Source organism: Aspergillus saccharolyticus, assembly GCF_003184585.1.
Source record: "Aspergillus saccharolyticus JOP 1030-1 unplaced genomic scaffold BP01scaffold_13, whole genome shotgun sequence".
NCBI classification, from domain to species: domain Eukaryota; kingdom Fungi; phylum Ascomycota; class Eurotiomycetes; order Eurotiales; family Aspergillaceae; genus Aspergillus; species Aspergillus saccharolyticus.
The window spans coordinates 172,917-198,384 of record NW_020290623.1 but is presented as its reverse complement, the minus strand read 5'-3'; the positions used below and the strand labels follow the sequence as shown (position 1 = coordinate 198,384).

The window sequence follows — 25,468 nt, the reverse complement described above, 5'->3', positions numbered from 1 at the left end:
GCCGGAGACGGTGAGCCATCCAGCTAATCAGGGAACCGGGAACACGGTGTCTTGTCACGATTGCATATCGTTGGTTGCGGCGGAGCTTCGGGTGCTCTCGCTTGGCGTCTCGAGTGGCAGGCGGAGGCTAGAAATGCTTCTGCTTCGGCGATTCGCTGGGAGGAGTAGTGTCTCATGTAAGCGTTGGCGGGGTTGTAGAAGTATGATGTGGGGTCGCGATATCTTGGCCTATGTTTGTAGAGGTAGAGAATGAGGTAGACGCAGACGAAGATGTTGACTACTTTAAACAGGAAAGGGACATGGAGGATGAACGAAATGGCGGAGTATCGGCCATTTGTAGAGTATCATAGAGGAGGATTTAAAAGCATCGAAAAAGGGGATGAAGGGAAGATGCCAAACTAGGGTCGACACAAGATACGGGCCTACTTTCACGTAGTAAATGTACGGAATAATCGAGTGCTACACTACAATACGAGAGCGGAAGTCTGTGCCCGCATCGCACCTTAGCGTGTATTGCTTATCCCCAGGTTACTGCCAAGCCTGTATTGACTGTAATACTGGTACGATTCTCATCAATGATATTTCTTGCTCTGGGCGTCTTCAATACACCTTGAGTACACAGCTACCTTGTAATAAGGACGAACTAAAAACGCAGGGTCCATGACAAGGACCCGCTAAGGGTCCACAACCTGTGGAGAATGCCAGGTGCCCAACAGTTGTCAACGTCTTCCACAATCTACGGACAGCTACAGCTATACACAATCTTTTGACTAATCACCTTAGGCATAACTATTGAGCTTGAGGCTGCACCCGAATTGTAATCCGCTCTCTACCAGGACAAATTCCAGGGTGAAGCTTTCTCTCAGGGAAAAACTGGACACACGCCTCACATCCCTACCCGCAGGATGAAGTTCGAGACGGGCAATGGGATAAGATGATTGCTTGCGATGTTGGAGAAGGGATCGGACTGCAGGATTGAATACTCATGAGAATAAGAAGCTGGACCTGAGACTTTGATCCCTGAGGCCTAGCTGAAGTGAAACAGAGTCTCTTAAACAGATCATGATGCAGCATTTCTAGGCTGGCCGACCAGATGCTCGCGGCGTTCGATTGGTTGCAGTCAGAGGATTGAGGCGTCGCTCTTGATTTTTCCAGGCTGTCAATTTCGTCTTCCCTCACCTGGCTGTGTGGTTTTTCATACACCGTGCAAGATTTGACCAGAGGGTAATTCCGTATGGGTTTTGGTCGTTCAATGAACTGTATAGATTGGCGTCATGCTGTCTAGCCACGTCAGAATGGTGCGCAAATGAAAATCAGGTTTAAAGTGGAACAATAATGAATGACTTCTGCTTGAGACTGGACAGTTTCTTTGCTTGAGACAAGCGATCAAAGATGGCATCGAGCCCAAGGGGAAAAGTGTGGCCTGCAATAGGTCTCAATTCGTGAGTCGTGATTGATATAAAGGGATAGAGGGTAGAGCTGGACTTGAATCTATTAGTCATAATCAAGGACTTATGCCCAAGTCATGACTGTGATGGCGTCTCTGTTTCGGAGCATCTGAGATTCGATCTCGATTCCAGAATACGACCACCTCTGAAGATCAAGCTGCTCACTAGGAAGTCCCCAAGGCTTGATTCCCCTTGAGACCAACTCTCAACTCTTGGGTCAGTGTTTTATGAAAGCGAGGTAGCGCTAAATTCTTGTATCTTTGCCTTAAACTGTCGCCGATTGAGGCGTAGGCGACGCCCTAGAGGAGGAGAAGGAGAGAGGGGCAGAAAGGGGAAGGAAAGAGATATCAGGCTCTGCTGACAGTAAAATGTCCATGAACAAAACCGCATGTTAGAGCTAGCGAGTCTTTTTCAACACAGCCAACGTGGCTGTAACTTGAAGGGTCCTTGTGTGGATTATTCTACAGCAAGACACGCCATCGCTGTCTCAGTCGATATTGTCATCCTCCGGAACAATATTATGAGAAGCAGACATAAAGGACTCAAGATTTCGAGCCTTGATCAAGATTTCTATTGACCCTATGCTACATATACCGCCAAGATAAGTTTCCCTGATGTTTATTGGCTTGCATAGATGCAGGCAAGGTGTATGACAGTGCTTTGATGCTCAATATACAGTGAGTCCGGGCAGTATTAAAGTTGTCACCGGGCTAGCTTATCTAGGTCATACACAGCGAGAATATATGCAACGGTGCATGAACATTGAAGGGAACGCATAGTGGAGAAACGAGCTTAATGTGGTCGAGGGGGCTCATCATCTGGACTCAGCATACCGGAGTAGTTTTGATTATCACCAAAGTAGTTGAGGACGTCCTGTGGAAGATATTCCAGCCATGGAATTATCTCACCGCCGAATGCAAAAGGAAGTGATTCATGTTGTTGAAGCATTGTCATGTCAACTTCCTGGCTCTCAATGAATACGTTCCCAGTATGAGACCCAGCATCAGGATGCAAACCAGTGGTTTGTGCTATCAAATGCCCGCTTCCTGTATTAGAGTCGTTCACAGTAGCAGGCATGTTGTAATGATAAGTTTGTGCGTGGCCCTCAAGTCCGCATGGAGAGGAAGGCATTTGGTGACTGAAGGTTGAGCGAGAATTAGGCAGGCGGGAGGTGGAACCAGGAAAAGATGTATTCAACCCGAGCAGTAGGTTGGCATCGGAAGTGGTAACCCGAGCAGACGATCTCGGCGGTGAGTATTGTGCGGATGCAGGGGCCAATTTTGGCCCTGGAGTAGGCTCTGTGCTCCGAGATGGCTCTATGGCCTGTGAGTATGAGCTCGAGATCCCACTACCACTCGTTTGAACAGGTATGTGAGGGTAACTATGGCTAAATTTAGATGGATGTGTTGGTCTCTCCGGGATAGACTCTGTTTGTGCAGGCATCTGATATAGAAGGCTTATGTTCGGCTGCGAGGAGTTCGTCGCACCAGTGAGAGCCCATCCAATGGCTTGAAAATAGTTAGCCTTTTGTAGAAAGAACAACCTAGTGGACCCTACCTTGACTCGGATCTATTCTTGGCGACCGCCTCCCATCTGCTGGTGCATCTGCACCCGAGGTCGATGGGCCAGCATCCACCGCATCAATGGAAGACTGCGTTCGTCGCCACTGTGGTGTGGCGAGTGGCTGGACAGAAGATAGCTCTGCAGTACTTTCCATCTCCTCCGTGGTATATAAGAGCGGATCCACGATTCCTTTAGCTTTCTGGTCTAAGACCGTTAGAATATATCTCGTGCCTTCCCAATATGCCTCAAGCGCTTTCAATGCTTTGTAGCATCTCTGGTAATTCTCCTTTGCAGCAGACGCGAGAAGAATGTGTTTAGCGGTGGGTCTCCTTTCAGATCCGCTAGTTGGGTCCATGCTGGGCATCACAAACCCGCTAGACTGATTATTCAGTAAGGGTTGGATAGGAGGCGAACCAGACCTCGATGATGGCGAGGAGTAATAAGCACTTTCCATCAGAAAAGCACATGCAGCGATGTACATCGGTTGACTTGTGAAAGGATTGCCGATAAAACTCTTTCCGTCAACAAGTTCGGAGAATGACAGAATATCAGCGATGGTTTTGGCTGAGGACATCGACAACTCCCGGCTGTTTGGGTACAGATGCTGGATGGTTCCCCCAAACGAATGGAGAAGCGTAGGCTGATGCAGCAGAACTATCAGAGTATGAAACCACTGGGCCATGTCAGTATAAAATGAGCTTCCAAGCAAAAGAAGGCCGACCATACAAAATGTAATAGAATGAAATTGGTTCCTTCTTTCGCCTTGACATATGCTTGAAAGTTTGCGGCGTTGAAGTGGAGGCGAGGAGACAAACGTTGATATATTCCTGGGTACAGCCGTGTTAGCTGCAGCATAGAGTTTATGCAAAGAATAACGTATCATTACCTGTCAAATCGCTTTCCATACCAGCAAGTATCTTCAATGTTTCCGAGGTTACATGGTTGGCATCCTGAATCCCATTGATGAGATCTGTCACTCTGCCGTACAGGTGAATGATGCGAATAAGTGGAGGGAACGGCGCGGGCCACCCGTTCGGCAGCCTAGATTCCGATTGAAGAGGAAAGCAGAGCTCGATATCTTCATCGCGTAAGGTAACAGGTCTTCCTGTACCGGATGAAATCACTCGGTCTAGAAAGAAAATACTCCAAAAAGAATCCACTCTGGCACGTTCTGAAGCACGTCGAGCCTCTGTTTCGCGCGACTGACCCCTTAGGGTTGGCGAAAGTGGAGGTTCGTCGTACTGATCATCTCTCAATTTGCCAGCTTGCCCAGTAAGCACGGCGCTGGGGGTCACCCCACTCTGACCATAGTTGTATTCCAGGCCTCGAACTTTCTGCATCCCAAGATCTTGCGCCATCCTTATTGAGATGCCCAAGTACATCCAGAGACCACTATCATGATTCGACCCAAATTCCTCGTATGCCAGTAAGAGGCATGCTTGTACCACAGAAATGGTGGGACATGAAAGGGAATCGACTAGAGCACTCATCGCCCTATGAGCGAATGGCTGACCGCGGTTGGACTTTTTCAAATCCATTTCTGGTTCTGATCCGTCTATTGAGGGAGCCTGGGGTGGACTCAAGAGCGGGTGGGGAGAAAAGCGAGCTGACAATGCACAGATAGCATCGACCAGCATTGTGTCGACCTTCTTGTCTTTCAAATCTCTCAGAAACCTGTCTTGTTGCAGGAAGGGAAAGCTGCACCCTAAATGCACGAAAAACAGGTCACAAAGGTGCACCACGAGGTTGCTGACAGGAAGAGTGTCATCGCGATCATAGAACAGAATAGTATTGTAGTCACGGCTATCGCGAGTATCAGGCAAAGTGCCTACGGTGTTGATGGCGGGATTTGGAAGCTTGGGACTACGTAATGGTGATAATGACTCTGTGTGTACAACCGGTCTAGGTCAGCGGCTTTCGCTTTGTAAACCACGGGAGCGCACGTGAAGCGAAGTGACACGGACCTGATGACAATGATGGATTGCTCTTGCGGGAACCTCGAATCTGAACGACCTGCAGGCAGACTTGTCAGTCCAAAAACCAATATAACACAGTATGAGGGTAATGCAGACCATCTGCTTGAAGCCCGGAACTATAGCGGTTGGTCCAAAATACCTAAAATAAGGAACATGGGTGCGGGCGCTAGAACTTAAAGAGGTACGATCTAGTTAAGCGGTGCCTGGTAAGTACGAATGATTCACCATGGTTAACTCGACGATAGGAATTTTCAATACATACTGCTCTCCGGACTTTCTGCTGGCGTCTGTTGTTCGGACTCTTTCGTGTTCCGGGAAGACACGTCCCTGGCGGATGAAGCGTCTCTCGTATCCACCATTTCAGGTTCTGTCAGAGGCTTGTTATTGCGTTCAACAGAAGACACTGTGACTCGACGTGGGGGTTCCGGGGACCGAAGTTCCACTTTCAAAGCAACGGGCGTAGTGAAGTCGTTAGAATTAGATAAAGATGCGATTGTCGCAGTTCGGGTACCCGAATCAGACTGTGATCGGGCATGTGTTGCTGGCTCGCTATACCCTTGGCATACATGATTGTAGTCTGAACAGGTTTTGCATACTGACAAACCCAAACGCGAGCTGTCAGCCATTTGTCATAGTCGCGAGGATCCTGGCTTCTGCTCACCTGGTTGTTCCCCCGAACACCGTATCTTGCGCTTGCGACATGTCAAGCACCTGAAGAATCGAGCCACCACGAGTCAGCGAGTGAGCCTAAATAAGGGGTGATAGTAATTGTTGCGTGGCTGGCAAAGTACTCACGCTGCGTTGATTCGCCGCCGCTTTGTCTGAGGTTGGCCGTCTGTCGAGACGAAGCGTATTTGTCGTGGAGGGGGAACGTTATTGCCACCGTTCTTTTGTGCAGAAATATGGCTCATTGCGAGCAAGTGGTCATCCGGGGTCACGACACATTGGGCACCTGATGATCGAGTGTGGGACCTCTATGGCGATCGATCGTACCTGCGAATGAGGCGCAGGGGGATCGCAGACTGGGTGTATAGAGATTGCGACGAAGGACGAAGGAGTTCTCTGGGCGAAAGCACTCGACGAAAGAGGACATCCATGGACGAGCGCTATTTCGAGTATGACTGGCGTGAGTTTATTGAAGGGGTCACAGGCGACAGAGCGCCAGTGGCTAACGGGCGGAGGCAGGGACGAGCACACTTTGACCGATACAAATATGAACTGCTCTTGGGAGGGGGGACTAGCGTTGGAAATCTAGTGGTCAGTACGAGGAACCTCCCTGGTCATGCCCTCCCTGGAACCCCCACGGGCAGTGACTGTTTTGAGTTGTTGTTAGGTTGAGAAGGCCCAGCTTAGTCGCTCCAAGCTGGACTAGTGGTTTTCGCACCTGGTCTTTTGCTTTTCTGCCTTAAGAGGCGGCGTCGGAAAAGAGCGCCACCTTCAGATACAATGGAAGCCCAAAGGATTCTAGCCTGACCGCTTAGCAGTGATTCGATGCGCCTCTGGTGACGGCTTGAAACACAATCCCGGTCAACCAGGCTCAGCCGGTGGAATTCGCCCAGGTAATATAAGTCAAAGGCGGAGGGAAGGGATCTGATTGGGAACAAGAACGAGGTGTCTGTGCTGAACAAAGGTAAATACCGTGTAGTGCCTGATGGAAGGGTGGCAGAAGCAAGCAGAAGAAATGAACAGCGATACGTAAAGGGAAAAGGACACTGAACTGGTCCCGCCGCCGATTGGATCTGTAGCCCATGTGACTCCTGTGGTATATGGAGGATTTCATTCCCTTACAGCCTCAGTACAGACTTGGCCACCGCATAATCTCGCCATCTCACTGTCCGAGTATAATCGAAATGATCAGCGATAGCTTTGAATTGGCTGTATACCTTCGTTCCTGGGGTTTCTGGGTCGGTAGTTAGCAAACAGCAGTCTCAATGCGAGGGTTGGTCTGATGGAGGTCTGATGGGGAGGTCTGGACTCTCCACGGTTGGAGTCAGTGGATGGACACTGGAACACTGGAACACTGGAACACCCTCCTGTGCTCCCGTCTGTGCTCCATCTCTCTCCGTATGGGGGGAGCTTGGGTCAAACCGAGAAGCTCCACCTTGAACTCCACGCGAAACATCCTCGGTCGGCTTTTCTTCCGTGCGTTTCCCCTCTTCGACCATTCAGCAACCAATGATGGCTTCCAACCTCATTCTTTCACACCACCGAGGCTGATTCTTAAATTCGACCCCTAGTCTAATAGAGGAACAGAAAGATTAATCTTTCAACAGTAACTTCGAATTTCCATGTCCTCTTTATCCCAAAGGGTTCTATCTATTATTCTACCGCACCTCCTGCTTCCAAAAGACTACAGTCTTGACACGGAAGGCCTACGCCCTCTCTTACATCACCAAACGTTGCCATATCATTAAAATTGCGGCCTGGGAATCTCAAAAGCATCGGTAGTCCGCCCGTATGAGATTCCGCCCAAGCGACTGATCGGCTTGAGGACCTTAAGGTCGACAATGCTCTTATCCTCATTGATCGCATCATCTCGAACCCAGAACCGGACACCTTCAATAATTGCGAGGACGCTAGACGTCTTGCCGGGAGTTGTTCTGCTTTCGAATTCCTTGGTCTCGACTAGTTTCCCCTCGATGGACATGATGGATTCTTTGACCCGTGCTGGGTTAACAACGGCGCTGGGCTCTTGGTGTAATCCCGAGATCTCCCATTCCGATACACCATAGGGTGCGTTAATGCAGGTCGCATTCGCTGCCTCAACGAAGTGCTCCGAGATGATATTGATCACACATTCCCCGGTCTCCGCCAGGTTCTTTAGTGTATCTTTCGCTTTGTCAAGAGAGCCAACGAAACCCACAACGAGGAGCGGAGGATCATGGTTGATGACCTGGGAGTAACTGAATGGGGCCAGGTTGGCGGTTTTGCCATCCTTGGACTTCGTGCTGATGAGCGCGATCGGTCTGGGAACCATTCCCGAGATGAGAAGCTTGTAATTGGAAGTTACAGGGCGCCCTTCCTCGTAAGGGTCGATTTGCACATGGTTCTTCTTCAAGCTCTCCCCTCCATCGTTGCCTCCCTCTCCCTGCTTCCAGTCGGGCTTGGGAGACTTCGAATAAGTGACAGGGATGTCCCGGTTGAAATCTGGCCGGGAGGCCTGGACTTTGTCGAAGTCATCGTGAGCTTTGGACATCGTCGACGATTGGTAAAAGGGCCGAGAAAGACCAGGTCGTTGGAGATAAGTACGGGGAGTTATCCTTGGGATTCTAGCAATGCGTCAGTAAAGCCAACTGTTGGTGCTGAAACACCGGCATCGGGGCTCATTGGAGAGCGTCGCAGTACCATGATTGGAGGGGTAATGATGGGATATAGTCTCACATAAAAGTATGCTTAGGCTGCAGAGTGTGGCGCAATGTGTTCGATGAGAGACGGTGGTACATTGAGTCTGCGGGGATTGAATGTTGGCAGCCTGAGGATTAACGGGAGTTCAGGAGGAGAGTGGTTGCCCTGCTAAGGTGACCGAGGTATAATTCCACAGTGACGTCTCAAGATTTTGCTCTTATCCCCACTCTCACCACGAAAAGTTGAGCGAAAACATCGCGTGGCATTAAGGCCCTACTACCGATAAGTGATCCGTGCCGCATCCCGTTTCTAAGCGCCCGGAACAACCCCGCGGCGGGCGGGCAACGGGGGAGAACTGGCACACGCTTATCAGCAGTCGAACTGGACCGCATCTTTAAAGGGATCTCCAAGAACTTGAAGCTATGGCCTGGTTGTTCTCTGAGGCTGGCGATATCCATGTCCTTCATCGTTCCCAAGCATCGTCAATCGGACTGCCTAGCGGGCAAGAAGATAGCAGTAGGTTCTCATTCTAGGTGGCAGTATCCATGAGGGCAACAACCATCGATTGTCTCGTAAAGTGATGCAACCAGAAATATAGTCGTAAGAGGGTCTTGAGGCACCGGTAACCGTGGACTTATAGAAGGATCTGTAAGAATCCCATTTAAGCTTATCACGAAATCATCCAAGCCAATCATCCAAGCCAATGACAGGTTAAGGGAAATAAGTTGCCCATTAGGACACATCTTCCATGTTTTGAAAGAGGTGTCTCAGGTGTCTCGATAAGAAGACAAGGAAGGACAAGGTTTATTGACCCCTCATTCCTCCCCATCTTGTGTGTCGTGACACTCTAACTCCACTACAACCAGACACGCCGCACAAGAAGTGATTCTTCTACGAGCAAGTCTATAATATCACCTTTTGACTCGATACAATGACGAAGAACGGTTATGAGATTTTCAAGCTGGGCGATTGGGAGCTCCAGAGCGGCGAAAAACTTGTTGATGCCCACATAGCATATACAACCTTTGGAGATCCGAAGTCGCCCGCCATTGTTTACCCCTCCTGGTTCTCAGGCTGTATGTGCCGCATATCGCGTCTCAACGACGAAACAGTGCACTCACGCTGCCCTTTTCATAGTGATGTCCGAGAACTTTTGGTTGATTGGAGAAGACAAGACCCTCAATCCTAACAAGTACTTTATCATCATACCCGCGCTCTTTGGCAACGGCGAGTCAACATCGCCATCTAATTACCCTATCGAAGGACCGTTTCCAAGATGCTCCTTCTACGACAATGTTCGCGCTCAGTATACATTAGTGACTCAGCATCTAGGCATCACTCATTTACACGCAGTGCTCGGGTGGTCAATGGGAGCCGCTCAAAGCTACCAATGGGCGACACAGTATCCCGACTTCATGGATCTGATCGTGCCATTCTGCGGCTCGGCCAGGACCTCGCCTCATAACCAGGTTTTTCTCGAAGGAGTTAAAAGCGCATTGCTGGCGGCGAAACACATCCGTTCAGCAGGATCTGGCAATGCTGGTGTTCTTGAAGCCGGCCAATCTGATAGGATCTGGAGCGACAAAGAGAAAGAGATCGGACTTAAGGCTTTTGGCAGGGCTTATGCTGGTTGGTGAGAATGATATGAAACCTTTATTCCGCCTAGAGGCCGAGATTGTTCTAACATGCCGCTTGGACGAAAGGGGCTTCTCACAGGCATTTTACCGAGAAAAGTTATTCGAGTCTGTTCTTGGATACAAAGATCTCGAGGACTTCATGGTGAATTTCCATGAAAGCTGGGCGCTTTCAAAAGGTCAGGCCTGCTAAGTGCAAATGCATACATGGACTAACATGTGTTGATATGGCCCTCGTATTAGACCCAGCCAACCTTCTCACTATGCTGCAAACATGGCAGAACGGTAATGTGGCAAACCAGGAGCCATACAATGGTGATTTCGAAAAGGCCATGGCTTCAATCAAGGCGAAGGCCTTGGTACTGCCTGGAAAAACTGACCTTTACTTCCCGTAAGTGTGTCATGCTGTGGGTGAGATCTTCTTGTGGGATAGAAGCTTATGAGCCGCATAGGCCCGAGGACTCAGAGTATGAGGTTGCCTGCATGGCACCGGGCGTTGCGACACTCGCCATCTTCCCTTCCATCTGGGGTCGTAAGTTCTTTCCCGTGGTTTTGCAAGACCATGTAGACTAACGCATAACCTAATAGATTGGGCCGGTGGCCCGGGATTGAGCAAGCATGATGTTGCTTGGTTGGATAAGAAATTGAGTGATTTTTTCGAAGCGGGATCCTCCTCGATTGGAGAGAAAGTGGAAGAGAGACTCAAGGCTGTGAACTTGGGATGACTGCAGGCAGAAGACTGATGACCAAGATTGGTATAAGTACAGTACATTATACTGCGTTCCATGAACCGTAGCCAAACTTCTGATGTTCAATGAGCTATGTTCTCTGATTGGTTGCCTCGAATAGATACAAAGGACTGCTGCGCGCATCCCGCTCCGATCTTGTGATACATAAATCAAGACGTCACTGATTCAATAAGTACTACAGGGTACCAAGGTCCTCGTTGTCATATAGTCGTTGCCATATCGTCCTTGTAGTCTTACATACTCATTAACTGCACACACTGTTTGGACCAGATAGTGACTCGAACGAGGTTGTCCTTTCCCGCAATCATCGTTCGTAACACGTGATGTGGCTGGAATGCTGAATCAGCCGCTGCTCTGGAGGACCCGATAAACCTTCGAGCGTCTCCTCATTTCCAACTCCAGAACGATCAAAGCACTTGTTATATTTTCAGTCACTTCTTCCTTACTTTCTCTTTCAGTCATCCTTTTCTCGTAGTGCCATTATCACGGTCAAAATATTCTCTTCATCATAATCAGTCATTCCCCAGTTTCAAGGTATTCCGAGTCGCTCCTTCAATTTCGCGTCGCCTCCGTATTTAGTCGCTGCCTTCCAGCGCCTAGTCGGCGCAACCGCATTACCCTGTAGCATCTGACAGTCAAAAGAGTCAACATGACAGCACCACCAGCCAGACAGTGGGGAGTCACTCCGCCAATTTCCACTGCTCTTCCTACACCTGATGAGCTTGCCGCCAACGATGATTTGATCTCCGAGCTGAAGGCGCAGAATAATTTCGAAAGTCCTGCAGAGACCGAACGCAGGTGAGAGCATAGCAAGTCTGCTGAGATGGTTCGAGACAGATGCTGATTTCGTTCATACAATCAAGACAACAAGTCCTTCAACTCCTGCAGCGTGTCGCCATTGAGTTCGTTAAAGTTGTTAGCCGCAAGAAGGGTCTCTCTCCCGCCGCCGTGGAGGCAGCTGGTGGCAAGGTTCTCACGTACGGCAGTTACCGTCTTGGAGTCTATGGACCGGGTGAGCCTGGAAACACTATTCTGGCATCATCATGATTGGTATTCTGATACAAGTTGCTGATAGGATCGGATATTGATACGCTGGTCGTCGGGCCCAAGCATGTCATCATCGACGACTTCTTCGCTGATTTTCCCCCCGTGCTTGAAAGGATGGCTCCAGCGGGAGCAATCGAGAAAATGACACCAGTCCCCGACGCGTTTGTCCCAATCATCAAAATGGAACTATCCGGCATTAGTATCGATCTGATCTTCGCACGCTTGATTGTGCCATCCGTGCCTATGAGTCTCGACTTGAAGAACAATGACTATCTGCGAGGCTTGGATGAGAAGGAAGTCCGGTCGCTCAACGGTACTCGTGTGACTGACCAGATTCTGGAGCTCGTACCTCAGCAAAAAACATTCCGGCTGGCCTTGCGTGCCATTAAGCTCTGGGCACAGCGTGAGTGTCTACTATTTCCAGATTATACTGCTGCTTTTGCGCTGACACTTTTACTCAACTAGAACGAGCCATATACGCTAATGTTGTGGGGTTCCCCGGTGGTGTTGCTTGGGCAATGCTTGTCGCCAGAGTCTGTCAACTCTACCCTCAGGCCACGGGGTCTGTGATCGTCGGCAAGTTCTTTCGAATCATGACTAAGTGGGCCTGGCCCCAGCCTGTCTTATTGAAGCCTATTGAAGATGGCCCCCTGCAAATGAAAGTGTGGAATCCGAAGGTAAGCTCGCTGCGCATGTCCAGGTTGAGTTATAGGCAAGGTGACTAATATGACTCAAGATTTACACCGGTGATCGATTTCATTTAATGCCCATCATTACACCTGCGTATCCCTCCATGTGCGCTACTCACAACGTTTCTGTGTCGACTAAAACTGTTATTTTGCGCGAATTACAGAGAGGTGGCGACATAGTGGACAAAATTTTCATGAAACAGCTCAACTGGAGTGATTTGTTCAAACGGCACACGTTCTTCACGCAGGATTACAAGTATTATCTCAGCATCACGGCGTCTAGTAGAACCAAGGAAGCAGAGTCAGTGTGGTCGGGTCTTGTGGAGTCAAAAATTCGCCATCTCGTCGGTGCCCTTGATAGGAAGGCCACAATCGCCGTCGCACATCCATTTCCCAAAGGTTTTGAGAGGGTGCATAAAGTTTCTTCTGAAGAGGAAATCGAGGCAGTCAAGATTGGCTCTACTAAATATCAAGATAGGGACATCAAAACCGAGACCACCGATGAGACGAAGGATGCGGCCCACGAGGCCGCTGCGCAAAACGGTGCGGAAAACAAAGAGGTTCCAGCCGCGGAGCAGAAAGCGGCAGAGGACACTCGGGTCATGTATACGGCAACATACTATATTGGCCTGGAGCTGAAACCACTCGAACCAGGTATGTGAGTCGCGCCTCTCGTTTGAACTCGCTAACATCATAAGGTGCCTCACGGTCGTTGGACATCTCCTCTGATGCCCAGCTTTTCAAATCTCTTTGCACCTCTTGGCCCGGATACCAGCCTGGAGTCATGGATGTGGCGATCACACATGTTCGCAAGTGGGTATTCAAAACGCCATACGCGCAAGGCTTGTGCTGATGATCACTACAACAGCTTCGACTTGCCCGACGATGTTTTCCAGGCTGGAGAGAAGAAGCCTCTCCGCCCGAAGAAGAAGGTCATCAAGAGGACCGACATGAGCGGCCACAAGCGGAGCATCGAATCATTGGACGTAAGTGCAAACAAGATAGTCAAAGTATACTACGAAGCGGCGCTAGTCCACATTAAGCAATGCGCATCTTCGCGTATCGTGTGAAACTTGTCGGATCCGATGTCTGGATATAACTGATATCAACTAAATTCACAGGACGCCTCCCAACCGGCTGCCAAGCGCCAGGTCACATCCAACGGTGTCCCCAATGGAGTGACTAGCAGTGCAACTACGCCCGCATGAGGCGTGGTTCCGAGCATCCGACAACACACAATCCCATCGGGGCCAGCTCCCCACGAAAACACAAGCCAAAGGCCGGTATGCAAAGAACGGTATATGGGTTCGAGTCTAGCCGTTCCCTTGCTCTGGACGAAAAAGCATTGATGAAATCATAATCACAGCCGAGTCTGACCGAGTAAACAATGGATCTGGTATCCAAATTGCTTGCGTTGCGATGAACTCGACGCCTTCCGGCACCATTTCCAAGGTTGGTCTTTTCTACACTTCTCTGCCCTAATCGTCTTTCGTTGCGCTGCTTCCAGTCTTCACTCCGTATTCCCCCATGATCCCAGCCAGCCAGTGGCATACTACAGATGGTCATGCCTCGCTTGAACGAGGCGCCGCCGGTTTGTATTTGTCGTAAGAGCTGGGACAGCTATGCTCCCGTGACTCAATGGCCGTAAGGGTGCAGGAAAATCATTTGGAGCTGCTTTTTCAGGAACTACCGGTTACCCGCTGTACATAATATCTTGCCATGCTTTGACTTAGGTGCTGGTGTATCTGCCGGTTAGGTCTAGTCGAATAAAGCTACACATTCCGTGGCCATGGGGCCACCTTTAAGTCATCCACGTCCTACCGTATTCTTTTGGTTCGATGATGTTTATTCACTCGGTTTTGTCTCCAAGCTTCTAGGATAGTACTTGTGTGCTGTAAATAGTCGGCATCCGCCCTTGGCCTTGATGTACCTTAGTGGAAATGGTTGGTCAACTCCACGCCTCAACCAAGTCAGACAACGTCTCCTCCCCACCAACATTCCCCGGAAACACAACAAACGGAATCCCCGCATGTCGCGAGGTAGGCTCATTACAGCGCCACACCGGCACCCCCGGCGCCGCCTGCCCCACCACCATGGCGCGTTTGATTCCGAGTCCTTTCGTCGCCGCATCGGAAGACGTGATGCCGCCCTAGACACCAACAGAGAGAGAGAGAGAGAGTATTAGCCTTCGTCCATTCGTCCCTTCGTCTCTTTACTGGAGCAATCCATCCACAACCCGACACGAAACCCAAGGGGCAAGCACCGAAGAAGCTTTCCACCCCCCCCCCCCCCCCCCCACACACCCCCCGCGCCCATTCAACCTGATGATTTCCTCTTCCACAAAGGCACTACTATGACCCCCCAAAACGGCGGCATTTAATGTGCGGGAAAGGAATTGAAACTCACCTTAGCAATTATGTACCTCGGCCTGACCCGCTGCACCACCCCCCTCAGCACCTCGACCATTGCCCCGGCTACGCGGCTGCCGATTTGGAGATTGAGATTGGGATTCTCCTCCTCTTGCTCCTGCTGCTGCTGCTGCTGCTGCTGCTGCCCGCCGGTGTTGGGGCTGGTTACGAGGTCCCGGCTTGTCATTACGAGGGTGTCCTTCCCGGCTAGGAGGGAGGTTTGGGCTTCGTGGATGAGAGATGCGATTGTTTTTGTGTGCAGATCAGGATCGGTGTAAGAGTGGAGAAGGGCGGGGACGTCAAGGGTGAGGATGGCGAGGGAGTTTGTGCCATTGGGGCCGTGGCGGGTGGTTAGACAGTTCAGTTGCGCGGTGGTTTTGGGGACGTAGGAGCCTGCGAGGATGAAGGCGCCTGGACTATTGCTGTTACTGTTGCTGTTGCTGTCGGTAGTGGGAGTTCGCGGGCAGAGGCCCAGGGCGGTTGCTGTTAGTGGGGGGAGAGTGGGGATGGCGAGACGGGTGGAGACGAACGAGGCGGCGGTGCGGTGGAGGTATTGCTTTTGCTTTGTGCCGGATGGGGAGTGGGATTTGGCTGTTGTTGAGGACTTCACGTAAGAGGTTTGTGGGTGGGTTGGTTGAGGTAGGGAGAAGGATGAAATGGGAGGTGAACAGACCCAAGAGTAACCCTGCAACAAAAACATGCATATCCGACTCCGCCGCTGCGTTCACAATCACCACGTGGCCCTCCGGGATGCGCAGGATCTTCTCGCAGACCACTTCCTGCCCGCCTAGACGGATGTCCTCGATCGTGATCGAATGGATTTCCGGCGGCGTGAACCGGCCGGGGCCGGCTTTCTCCATCACGTAGTCCCGGAGATTGGAGCTCTGGAATCCGAAGGTGGCATCCCGTGCGAATGGGGTGTCGCCCGCCGGGACGAGAGCGTCCTCGCCATCGACGACGTAGTGCACATCATCGATGGTGAAGCGGCCGCCTTGGAAGAAGAAGGGCGCTAGGATGATGGCTGCGGCGGGGCCGAACACGGATTGTGCGACGTCGGCTTCCAGGGGGAAGTGGCCGCGCAGAGTGCTGTCACCGCGGAGTACAATGTCCACGCTTTGATCGGTACGTCGGGCTGCTTCGGCGACGTTGGCGCAGATGGTGCGGATCAGGGGTTCCGCTTCGCTGGCGGGGAAGGCGCGCGAATTGGTTAGGATGAAGAACCCGCGGGAGGGCTGGCGGAACTCGTGGACGAGGGTATCAATATCCCAGACGGTGAGGACGGCGACGTCATGGCAGGTTTGCGTGCCGGTGGGGTCGTCGTCCAGCACGACGAGACGGCTGGGAGAGGTGGTTGCGAGAAGCCGCGCAATCTGGGCTTGAGCGTCAATGGTAGACTCTGGGGGTAAGGAAGCCAGAGTGCTTCGACGGGAGAGAACTGGGTAGCTGCGAATGCTTGCCATGATGGAGTTGAAACCTATTTGGCATAATTTGAGGAATAAAGCATGGTGTCTTTCTTTGTTGTGGTCAAGGACACAGCACAAGAAATGGGATGGAAAGACGAGAGACGATGTGGGGACAAGTCGATGCGGGGGAGGGGAAACTCGGACACAAAGCCGAGCCAGAGCGCGTCACACGAGAATCTCATATCTTGCATGTTATATGCTGCTATGCACAAGAGAAAGAATAAGTGGAAGTGCAGGACTTCAAGAACCGCCAGCAACCAATTCACTCAAAACACCACAAGCGCCATGACATGTGCGGAGATGCAGATCAATCCTTCTGAGTGCAAGCAAAGCAATGCAATCGGTGACAGAATGCAGCTATATCCAAAAGGGCCAATACCCACAACAAGAAGAGTCACAATGCTCAAACACAAGGGAAAGAAAGGAAAAAGAAATGAATGATTGCAGAGATGGTTATCAACCCGTCATTATGCATGTCCTCCTTTTATGTCTTCTCAAAACAATCCAAGCAGAAAAGAAAAATAATCTCCGGCACTCCTCGAACCTGCATCGCGCGTGAAACAGAAGTTTAAGAAATCAGATTATCGCCTGAGATATGACTAGGGAATCAGAGAATGGTGTGTCAGCGAGCACCTCAAAATCGGTATCAAGCATGGGATAGTAGGGAAAGAGCAGTATCGTAGCATAAATCTATAACCTTGGCCTGTCGCAGCTGCTAGCCCACAACACTGCGGAAGCTGAGAGCTTCGAGAAAGCCTCCTAAGTCCTCCTTCTGGACCTCAACCACGCAGTGCTCGAAACTGTCGATGCGAACGCGGGCGCTGGTCTCTTGAACCACTTCCTGGAAAGCGATCCCGAACCGATTCCGCAGCAGGTACTTATTGCCGCGCAGCTCCTGCTCGTCCTCAGACTCGGACTCGGATTCTGAGGAGGACTCTTCCGTTTCCTCATCATCGTCCTCCTCGTCATCCTCTCTGGCTGCACGCTCCGCCGCCCGTTTGGCTCGACGCTGTTCTCGCTCTTTCGCCTTCTTCTCCTTGGCCTCCTTCTTCCGTCGTCGCTCCTCGCGACGTTTGGTCAGAGCAGCAAAATCGACAACGCCTCCCCCGCCTCCTGTGCCCACGACCACATAAAGACCTCGATCCTCATCCAATCCCGCAAGAACCAGCGGAGTACCAACAGCTCGTCGACGGCCAATCTTGACGGTATCCGCCCGTTCTCGTTCCTGCACGCGGATGGCCTCTGCAACCCAGAGAGCCAACTTCGTCAGCGCTCCAGGGTTGGTGAACAGCTTGAGATCTGGACCTTCCTTGACGACGGCGATGCGGAACGCGCGCAGGTGCCGGATTTGATGCTTGGCCAATAAGGATGTGCCAGTCCGAAGAATGGCGCGGTGGAGATGTTGTGCGAGAGGAAGCGAGCCAAGCAGCAACGTCGGGGACTCTGATGTCAGCGACAGCGCGTCGTAAGCGCTCCAGAACCGTGGAAGAAGACTAGACAGGTCAGACTCGGTGGTTCCGTCGGCATCGGCCTCCAGTGCAGGCTTTGCAAGCCGTTTTGCATCCCAAGCGCCAGGAGCCTCCGGGCCCACCTCAAGAATGGCACCAATGATGACGCCCACGTCGGTGGCAGAAAGGCAAGCTTTCCAGCCCCAGCAGCGGACAAAGCCCCAGCCCTCGCGAGATGCAGCATGGCCAGACGCTTCGGGCGGAACAAGCCCATCGAGGCCGTACATCGGTGCATATTTGAGCAGACGCTGTCGTAATACTCGCTTCAGTTCCATGTCCATATGCGTATAGTTTTGGTGACTTTGGTTGAGACTGATGCCCATTTTCGCGAGCAGTTTGTGTAATCGCTTCCGGCCATTCTCCGTCCAGACATGGAGTCGGGATGCCAGGTACGGGCTATGGAGCATGCTGTCGTAGAGCGACCAGTGTCGTATTAGGATAAACCGAGGTTCTGGGGAGAGCCGAATTGACTTGTCCGTCGGTGATCGGGCGGTGGTCGGGATGACGCCGTTGATCTCGCCTCTGATATCGCGCTCGTGGGGATCTGGAGGGTTTAATCGATGGACTTCATCACGTAGTATTTGCCGTATTCGTTCACCCCGTTCTCCGCCCCAACCAGCTGAGCCACCGTACTCCAGCGCATTGGAAACACCCACACCCGACATCGTGCGGCCGCTAAGTTCCAAGCTTGACACACCTACAATGGCCAGCCACAGTAGATCATTGTCTTCTCGACCAAGCTCGGATGCAAGTGAATAGACCAGGGACGATATCGGCTCCGAATATGACGTGCCGGAATTATAGTATTGTTGCAGTAAGCCCTCGTATTTCCTTCTCATGCGGAGCAATCGACGCCTCAAGGTCCGTTCCGAGGGCTGTTTAGGATGTAGCGGGGACGGTGAGTCTGACGTTGGCGTAACGGAGCGTGAGGAGTTGGAGGAATCATGCCCCATCCTCCGGGGGCGACTTGGAGAGGAAATAATATACGAACCCTGCACAAGACGGCCTAGTTAGCCTCAAGCAACAAACCATAGTACAGCCTCGCACATAAGAGTGCCAATACATACCGAATCACTTCTCCTGCGTTGACGAGGCGGGCCGTCGTTCTCGTCTGATTCATCCTCATCGTCCTGACGCGACCACGATTTCCGCTTCTTCGAGTCAGAGCTCGAAAGGGGGTCGGCTTCACCGTCGCTTTCCAAATCGTCCGCATCCAGGTCGTCGTAATCGCTCGCTTCCTCCTCCACTTCCGGCATAGCCATCAACTCACAGTACGCCTCTCTCTCCTTTCCCAGCTCCTCTTCGATGTCCCCATCGTCGTAAACCACAATGCCCCCGTTGCCCGACGTGTACCCCTGCGTGATACACCCTCGGTCCACCCCGCGCGGTTTCCGCCTCCCATTGCCGACAGTCATGTCTGCCATACCACCAGCGCCAGCAGCAGCAGCAGCAGCGACAGCCTCCCCACCAAACACATTCGACAAATTCCACGGCCGTCTCGCGTCAAACACCCAGACCTCCACCCCACCCATGTCCTGTTGCCCTCCTCCCTCGCCGTCATCATTGTTATCATTGTCATTGTCGTCCTCCGGACTGCTCAGACACAAGATCTCAGTCAGATCCACCAAACCACCCACCCCGAGACAGATGACGACTCCTCCACTCCCGCCATTCGTCGTCCGCATAGGCTTGACCAGCTCCTCCCCAGCGCGCGCGAGATCGCCATATCCGGCCACGGGTTGGATCTTGTGGGGGATGTAGTCGCGTTTCAGTAGGGCGGTCAGGATCCGGCAGGCACAGAGTGCATCGGGTTCGAGGGCGACAAGTATCAGCACCGGTGGGGATAACGGGTGATGTGAGCGAAGTAGTTGGAGGTATAGATGTGAAATGAGTTGACGAGGGAGATACATGGCGTCCGGATACTAAAATGAAAGGACAGGCGCGTAAGACCCCAACCCCGCGCCGTACTACTCTCTCTCTCTCTTATGCTCGACGTGGAAGAGCACGGGTCCGTTTGGAGGGGGCGGCGGACCGGCGTTCGTTTTCTTAGGTTCAAGGTTCAGGTGGTTATAGAAGGGGATTTTCGCGCGCGTAGGCGCGTACGCCGGGTTAACGATATTCTTTTCCGTTTTCTGTTCGAGATGTGAAGGAAAGGAGGAAGAAGGACGAGGAAATAATAAGAGCAGCAGCAGCAGCAGCAGCAGCAAGGACCACCCTTCCACAAACCTCGACTCCGGGGGTGAATGTGATGTGGGTGTATAGAAATTGGTCGGGTTAACAATGGCAGGGAGGGGAGACAGAACAATCTTCTTCCCGAAATAACAATTATCTCTAAACGGATAAGGACTCCATTGTTTTTAGAGGGGGCGTAAATTTTGTTTTGGGAGGGGGAATTGAGAGTGAAGCAAAGAGGACAGGGCGACGGTGGTAGGGCAGAGGCGCAAGTAACGATGGAGGTAATAATCGGTTTTCCCGTCGCGCGCATCTCTCCAGGGCCCGACAACGACGACGCGTCTGGCACGTGCGGAGCTCGTCGAGGTTTCCGCCAAGCCCGGTTTTTCTTCTTTCGGATTCATTGGATTCGGTCAACGGTTGCCAAAATCCACTTCTTCATTGGTATGTGTTCGGTTGCTGGTGCTGCGAGGAATTGAAGGGATGGCAACGTTATTTCTCTCTTTTCCTGCTCAGTGGTTTCGAGTCTTGTAGTACCATGCTATTGTTCATCTTGATATCCGATCCCGGTGTTGCCCCTGATTGAATAATACAGAGGACCTTAACTACTTGAGTGACTAAAAGTACGGAATAATTACAGTATTCTGACTGGGTTTGGTCTAAAATGATGATATCATACTCGGGCGCAAATCTCCTGCTTTCTGCTTCCAACTATTGCTTGTAGAGCGAAAGCCATTGGCACTGTTGCTTCTAGGATCTCGTTCTATCATATGATACACTATGAACAATTGTCAGCCTCTGGGTTGGCAACAACAGTGTCGAACAAACCGCTTCGTGATAGCAAAGGATCAACCATGAACGAGTCTAGGTATATTGGAACTAAGCACAAAGAAACAAATTTACACGCTATACAATCGTCATATTCAAGCGGATGTCACGCCTAGAATTGAGCCGCCAATCCAGACAGCGGCGCATGCACCAAGCACAGTCACTCCGGTGAGACGCTTCTCCCATGTTGACTCCTCGGTCATTCTTGCGGGTCCGACCTTCATCTTGACTGTGTGATGCGGAGGCGACGGTTGATGCACATTAGACTCTGGGGATGAAGTTGTTCCTGCCCCATCCTGCGGAAGCGACTCATTATGCCCCGCGAACATGTCCCGGTCGTGGGTGCGCCATCTGTTCACCAGCCGAGCGATCTCAATGAGATCCTCCTTGAGCGAGCCCGGCTCTGTAGCATTAACATTCTCGACCTCGACATTCTGGACATTCCCAAAGAAGTCCACGACCGTCCGTAGACGGCCCTCCTGCTCACCACCGGGGAAAAGATCCCACCGCACTCCCGGCTGCGAATGGATTTTGGACTCGTCGTAGGAATCGAAGAGATCGCCCAGGGTCTGTTTCGAGTTCGCACTTGTCACCTGCGTCTCCAGGAACTCCAACACGTAGTATGTCCATCGATCAATAACCGCTACTCCGACGTCGCTGTCGGCGTGATGCGAGTACGAGGACTGGTCGAGTGCGCTCGACCCGGTGGCGATGATGTTAGGCGAGTAGAAGTGCGTGTACATGGTGTTGGCCTGGCAGGTATCGATCATGAACAGGAGCTCGTGATATCGCTTCTTCTCCCACATCTGACCAAAGGCATCGGCCAGATCCCAAGCCCCAATTTCCTCGGAGTCCTGGAACTTCAGGAACTGGTCGCCTCCGTGGCCGGTCATGTATACCAGAACATTGCTTCCTGCATCGGACCCCAACCGCTTACTCCGGGGCACGTCTTCGTCCAGGCGGTCGGTCAAGAGACGGATGAAGTTCTCTACGGTGACTTCGTAACCTCGGTAGTCGACTTCGATGTTGTCGCCGTACAGGTCGACTGCACGGTCGGCGTTGCTGTAGACGGTTCCGGGGAAAGCATTGCGCGGGTTGCAAGCCATGTCATCGGGCAACATCAGGATAATCTGCGAGTCCGGGATACCCAGCCGCTTGACGGTTCGATAAAGGGAGAGGACATTGGCGAGGTGACGATAGTTGAACCAGAAGCGAGAGGTAGAGACGAGGACAGCCCAGTTCGACGTATGCTCAGAGGCTACAGTGATTGTGAATAGAAGAAGAACGAAGGGCAGGGCTCGAGCGAGCCCCGAGAGTTGACTCAACATGGTGAGCGATGGGGGGAGTCAGAGCATGGCTGAACTGGATGATGGATGGGTCGATTATCAATTAACGATGATGGCCAGGCACAAGCACAGATTCGAGGGGGGGGCCGGCGGAGGGAGAGCGGCAATCCTCAGGCACCAAAGCGGATACAGTGGAGTTACTGCGCTAACCATAATTGGACTAAAACCAGATCGACAGTCGCCTTATCAATAGAAACCGAACCATGAGGCAGGGCACACAGCATTAGAGGGGAACAGGGCTCTACTCAGCAAAGATGACAGCTCGACGCTAAATACCAGACGGTGAACGGTGTTGTGTACACCTTCAATTGAATTGAAAAGTGGTTTCAACGTGCATCCTCTACCTCAGGACCACCAAAAGCCCGAGGTCTCTGGCTGGCCTTCAGCATCCCAGATTGGCAAATTGACCATAGCTCTACGGAGTACTCGGTAGGCTCAAACACAATCACGGTCAATCTACACATAGTGCTCTTGGAGAGTTGCGTCTCAGACGCCAAAACCTTTACCTGAGCACAGTTCAGATCGGGCACTAGAACTGTAGGGCATTTGCAATGAGCTATACTGCTGATGACAAGCAAAGAACCCCAACAACGATTCGACGAATGCTACTGGCTAGCTGCAGCTCATAGAGATACACCAAGATGTCAAGCGCTGTGAAGGGACACATCAAAATAGCTTCGCTACGTTCCCTGGGTCAGACTACACGCTCAATGCGATAGAGCTTTAGAGACCCCGGCTGAGGACTCATGGTTGCTAACCTCCAGCTGAAGCAAGTCGAATTCGACACCTTCTCTTGCTGCGGTGGGGCATCTCATGCAAACGAGATCGTGGATATGCATTGCCATCTCACCGGCACAGGAGCGTATCAGTCCCTCGCAGAGAGCAGATCCCCTATCAATCTCGATGCCTTGCCCATCAACAACATTAACGCCCATGCACGATCAGACTCATGTACAGGGGCGCACGTCATCTTCGCTACAGCAAAAATAAGCCAGCCACCGAAACTCTCGTCGTCCCACCTCGAAGGTTAAACATGGCAGGGGGGCAGCTGTGAGCTCTGGACGGACAGTCGCTAGATCGTCATACAAGGACCAAACATGTCAGACTTGTATTAATTTGAGCATTATGAATGACTACAGATGCCTTGACACTCCGCTCTTGCATTGAAGAAGTTGATGTACATTTGCACGATTACCTCATCGACACACGTGAAGTTCCTTAACGTTTGGATTCGACCGCGACTTACAATGTCTTAAGTACCGTCGTAAGATTCTGAAGCCGGTACAGGGTGGCCTCCCACTAGCAAGCATGACTCGTACGGTAGTTGCGCCGGGATCTAACCTCCAAGAGTCGAGTTTAACCTCTAATCTAATATATATGCATTGTATCAAAATTGAAGGTCTAACAGAATCAAGTAATAGTACATTCCGACATCTATTTGCCGATCTCAACACCACCAGTGGCACCGAGGACACGCTTGATGTCACCGTAGATGGCGAACTGACCAGCGGTGATGGTACCAACCTAAACAGATAATTAGCTTTCCAGACCCAAGACATGAAGAGCCAGACTTCTGAGACAAAACTCACCATGAAGAGACGAGCACCAATACCGGCGTAGGAGCCACGGAGACCAAGCTCCTTACCGATCTTAATCAGGCGGGAGACGGTACCCTCACCGGGCTCACCGGGGGTCTTGTTGATCTTGGAGAGCATAGTGTCGGCGGGCTGGGAGACGATGGCGGCAGCGAAACCAGCAATGAGACCAGAGCCAAGGTTGATACCAGTCTTAGCACCGTCGGAGACAGAGTTCTTGTCAACGAAGCCGTACACAGCCTCAACGGCCTTCTCGAAAACGACGAACTTGGCCATAGTGTAGGGAACCCTGGCGGGGAGTTAGCGACGGCGCAAAAACCTTACGACTAGATGAAAGATTCCGGGAGAGACATACTGCTTGAAGAGCATAGGACCGAAACCAGAGTAGAAAGCACCGACACCCTCGTTCTTGAGGATCTTACCGAAACCGCTCATGAGACCGGAAGCGAAGGTAGGCTGGGAGACGAGACGAATACGGGTGGCCTCAAGAGGGCACAGGGCGATATCAGCGAAGAACTCGGCGGTGGCAGACGAAGCAAGGTAGACAGCGGTGCGGTTGTTGGTGGCAGACTCAATGCCGAGCTGGTTGATCCACTGCTGCTTGAAGAACTCGTAACCACCGAACTTGAAAGCACCCTGGAGGAAATAACCGGCAGCAGTGGGACCGAAACCAGTGAGGAGAGCGCCAGCACCCTCGTTGGCAACGACCTGCTTGAAACCACCGATCATACCACGGTTGTAGGTGACGGGGTCAAGCTGGATTCTGGTCTTGACGCTGTGGCACACGAAGAAAGGACGTCAGCAACGGCATTGTCGGATGGCACCCAGGATAGACAATCGATCGAGCGCGCACAGGTCGGGTACAGGAGCGCGTTCAATTGCGATATGGGCGAGACGAGACGGTGGCCGACTTACACATCGACAGGAGTGAGAGCTCCGTGAGTGACGGAACAGCAGACAGCACCAGCGAACGCGAATCTGGAGTAGAGGCCGAGGCCAGTAGGCGCATCGGGGGGAGGAACGGTAGCGGACATTATGTATGAAGGGTATATGGGATGTTATCGAAAAACAAAACGGGAAGGAGGAGAGGAGTGTGGGGGGGAAGAGAAGGAAAGAAGAGCGAAGCAATTGAAGCTTTGCAGAGATTGGAAAAGGAAGAAAATGGAGGCGGCCGGCAACGGGGGCAGGAAACCTGAGGAAAAAGAAGGGATGGCCGGAACTTCGCTGCTTTTGGGACTAGCGGCAAGCGGACCCGAAAACTTTTCGCAGCCAATGCACCGCGCCTTGGAACCGCTGTTAACTCCGATCTCCCGGTCAACACATGGGATTTATAGGACAAAGCATTGAGTAATGCAGATAACGGCATTGGTAGTTATGATAATGAGGCTGACTGAATGATTATCAGTCTTGATATCTGCGAGTATAGAATCCCATTTCCGACTATTATAACAAGGTTATGTAGCCCGTCGAGTGGCAGGAAACGGACTCTACTGTCAGGCAGAGTATTCCCTGCCAGCCTTGAGGCATTCACCCTCCCATTCTCCTGCATCCGACTGGACAGCGGCATATCAGCCGCATCATAAATCCTCGTCATAAATCCTCACATAGAAAACCTTCCCTTTCTGCTCCATGCCTCTCTGTCGTTGTTTTCGTCTACTCCATTATGATTATAGCTGACAGTCTCATCGATCTTCCAC

The 25,468-nt window shown here is 51.7% G+C and overlaps 7 protein-coding genes across 7 annotated transcripts; 2 read left to right on the top strand and 5 right to left on the bottom strand.

The window, feature by feature from the left end:
- Positions 1-1,954: 1,954 nt before the first annotated feature.
- On the bottom strand, positions 1,955-6,389 carry BP01DRAFT_356323 (putative C6 transcription factor). Its single transcript, XM_025574918.1, has 9 exons — positions 5,783-6,389; positions 5,649-5,698; positions 5,250-5,582; positions 5,084-5,175; positions 4,976-5,024; positions 3,898-4,896; positions 3,738-3,838; positions 3,006-3,684; positions 1,955-2,956 (listed from the first exon to the last, which is right to left on the bottom strand). The coding sequence occupies exons 1-9, from the start codon at positions 5,896-5,898 to the stop codon at positions 2,241-2,243; spliced, it is 3,135 nt and encodes a 1,044-aa protein (XP_025431672.1). The 5' UTR covers positions 5,899-6,389; the 3' UTR covers positions 1,955-2,240.
- Positions 6,390-7,273: 884 nt separating this feature from the next.
- On the bottom strand, positions 7,274-8,423 carry BP01DRAFT_356321 (flavin reductase family protein). The gene has a single exon (XM_025574917.1). It carries the CDS (start codon positions 8,181-8,183, stop codon positions 7,398-7,400), a length of 786 nt encoding a protein of 261 aa, XP_025431671.1. The 5' UTR covers positions 8,184-8,423; the 3' UTR covers positions 7,274-7,397.
- Positions 8,424-9,171: 748 nt separating this feature from the next.
- On the top strand, positions 9,172-10,942 carry BP01DRAFT_318191 (homoserine acetyltransferase family protein). Its single transcript, XM_025572629.1, has 6 exons — positions 9,172-9,408; positions 9,470-9,965; positions 10,036-10,145; positions 10,210-10,357; positions 10,419-10,498; positions 10,555-10,942. The coding sequence occupies exons 1-6, from the start codon at positions 9,264-9,266 to the stop codon at positions 10,689-10,691; spliced, it is 1,116 nt and encodes a 371-aa protein (XP_025431670.1). The 5' UTR covers positions 9,172-9,263; the 3' UTR covers positions 10,692-10,942.
- A 179-nt stretch (positions 10,943-11,121) lies between these two features.
- On the top strand, positions 11,122-13,694 carry BP01DRAFT_339609 (polynucleotide adenylyltransferase). Its single transcript, XM_025573373.1, has 8 exons — positions 11,122-11,513; positions 11,579-11,727; positions 11,791-12,165; positions 12,228-12,439; positions 12,499-13,105; positions 13,150-13,264; positions 13,320-13,437; positions 13,573-13,694. Exons 1-8 carry the CDS (start codon positions 11,365-11,367, stop codon positions 13,657-13,659), a joined length of 1,812 nt encoding a protein of 603 aa, XP_025431669.1. The 5' UTR covers positions 11,122-11,364; the 3' UTR covers positions 13,660-13,694.
- Positions 13,695-14,298: 604 nt separating this feature from the next.
- BP01DRAFT_356313 (uncharacterized protein) lies at positions 14,299-16,405 on the bottom strand. The gene is made up of 3 exons (XM_025574916.1): positions 15,533-16,405; positions 14,858-15,450; positions 14,299-14,600 (listed from the first exon to the last, which is right to left on the bottom strand). The coding sequence occupies exons 1-3, from the start codon at positions 16,317-16,319 to the stop codon at positions 14,400-14,402; spliced, it is 1,581 nt and encodes a 526-aa protein (XP_025431668.1). The 5' UTR covers positions 16,320-16,405; the 3' UTR covers positions 14,299-14,399.
- Positions 16,406-17,037: 632 nt separating this feature from the next.
- On the bottom strand, positions 17,038-22,158 carry BP01DRAFT_373576 (CDC45-domain-containing protein; the record flags this gene model as incomplete). Its single annotated transcript, XM_025576790.1, has 3 exons — positions 17,038-18,822; positions 18,898-19,575; positions 21,154-22,158. The coding sequence occupies 3 exons, from the start codon at positions 22,156-22,158 to the stop codon at positions 17,038-17,040; spliced, it is 3,468 nt and encodes a 1,155-aa protein (XP_025431667.1).
- A 1,234-nt stretch (positions 22,159-23,392) lies between these two features.
- On the bottom strand, positions 23,393-24,826 carry BP01DRAFT_391453 (putative mitochondrial phosphate carrier protein (Mir1)). The gene is made up of 4 exons (XM_025578085.1): positions 24,687-24,826; positions 24,127-24,546; positions 23,766-24,060; positions 23,393-23,700 (listed from the first exon to the last, which is right to left on the bottom strand). Exons 1-4 carry the CDS (start codon positions 24,803-24,805, stop codon positions 23,611-23,613), a joined length of 924 nt encoding a protein of 307 aa, XP_025431666.1. The 5' UTR covers positions 24,806-24,826; the 3' UTR covers positions 23,393-23,610.
- Positions 24,827-25,468: the final 642 nt, after the last annotated feature.

Bases quoted from the DNA above. Each gene is read 5' to 3' on its own strand.
- BP01DRAFT_356323 (XM_025574918.1), bottom strand. From the start codon at position 5,898: ATGAGCCATATTTCTGCACAAAAGAACGGTGGCAATAACGTTCCCCCT. The intron at 3,839-3,897 runs GTAATGATACGT...GGCTGTACCCAG, and splicing joins TATGGAAAGCGATTTGACAG to GAATATATCAACGTTTGTCT. The intron at 3,685-3,737 runs GTATGGTCGGCC...GACATGGCCCAG, and splicing joins ATTTCATTCTATTACATTTT to TGGTTTCATACTCTGATAGT.
- BP01DRAFT_356321 (XM_025574917.1), bottom strand. From the start codon at position 8,183: ATGTCCAAAGCTCACGATGACTTCGACAAAGTCCAGGCCTCCCGGCCA.
- BP01DRAFT_318191 (XM_025572629.1), top strand. From the start codon at position 9,264: ATGACGAAGAACGGTTATGAGATTTTCAAGCTGGGCGATTGGGAGCTC. The intron at 9,966-10,035 runs GTGAGAATGATA...CTTGGACGAAAG, and splicing joins GGCAGGGCTTATGCTGGTTG to GGGCTTCTCACAGGCATTTT. The intron at 10,499-10,554 runs GTAAGTTCTTTC...ATAACCTAATAG, and splicing joins CTTCCCTTCCATCTGGGGTC to ATTGGGCCGGTGGCCCGGGA.
- BP01DRAFT_339609 (XM_025573373.1), top strand. From the start codon at position 11,365: ATGACAGCACCACCAGCCAGACAGTGGGGAGTCACTCCGCCAATTTCC. The intron at 11,728-11,790 runs GTGAGCCTGGAA...AGTTGCTGATAG, and splicing joins TCTTGGAGTCTATGGACCGG to GATCGGATATTGATACGCTG. The intron at 13,438-13,572 runs GTAAGTGCAAAC...CTAAATTCACAG, and splicing joins GGAGCATCGAATCATTGGAC to GACGCCTCCCAACCGGCTGC.
- BP01DRAFT_356313 (XM_025574916.1), bottom strand. From the start codon at position 16,319: ATGGCAAGCATTCGCAGCTACCCAGTTCTCTCCCGTCGAAGCACTCTG. The intron at 15,451-15,532 runs GTCTGTTCACCT...CCTCAACAACAG, and splicing joins TGTTGCAGGGTTACTCTTGG to CCAAATCCCACTCCCCATCC. The intron at 14,601-14,857 runs GTGAGTTTCAAT...GTTGGTGTCTAG, and splicing joins CGAGGTACATAATTGCTAAG to GGCGGCATCACGTCTTCCGA.
- BP01DRAFT_391453 (XM_025578085.1), bottom strand. From the start codon at position 24,805: ATGTCCGCTACCGTTCCTCCCCCCGATGCGCCTACTGGCCTCGGCCTC. The intron at 24,547-24,686 runs GTAAGTCGGCCA...CGTGTGCCACAG, and splicing joins GCTCTCACTCCTGTCGATGT to CGTCAAGACCAGAATCCAGC. The intron at 23,701-23,765 runs GTGAGTTTTGTC...TTATCTGTTTAG, and splicing joins TTGGTGCTCGTCTCTTCATG to GTTGGTACCATCACCGCTGG.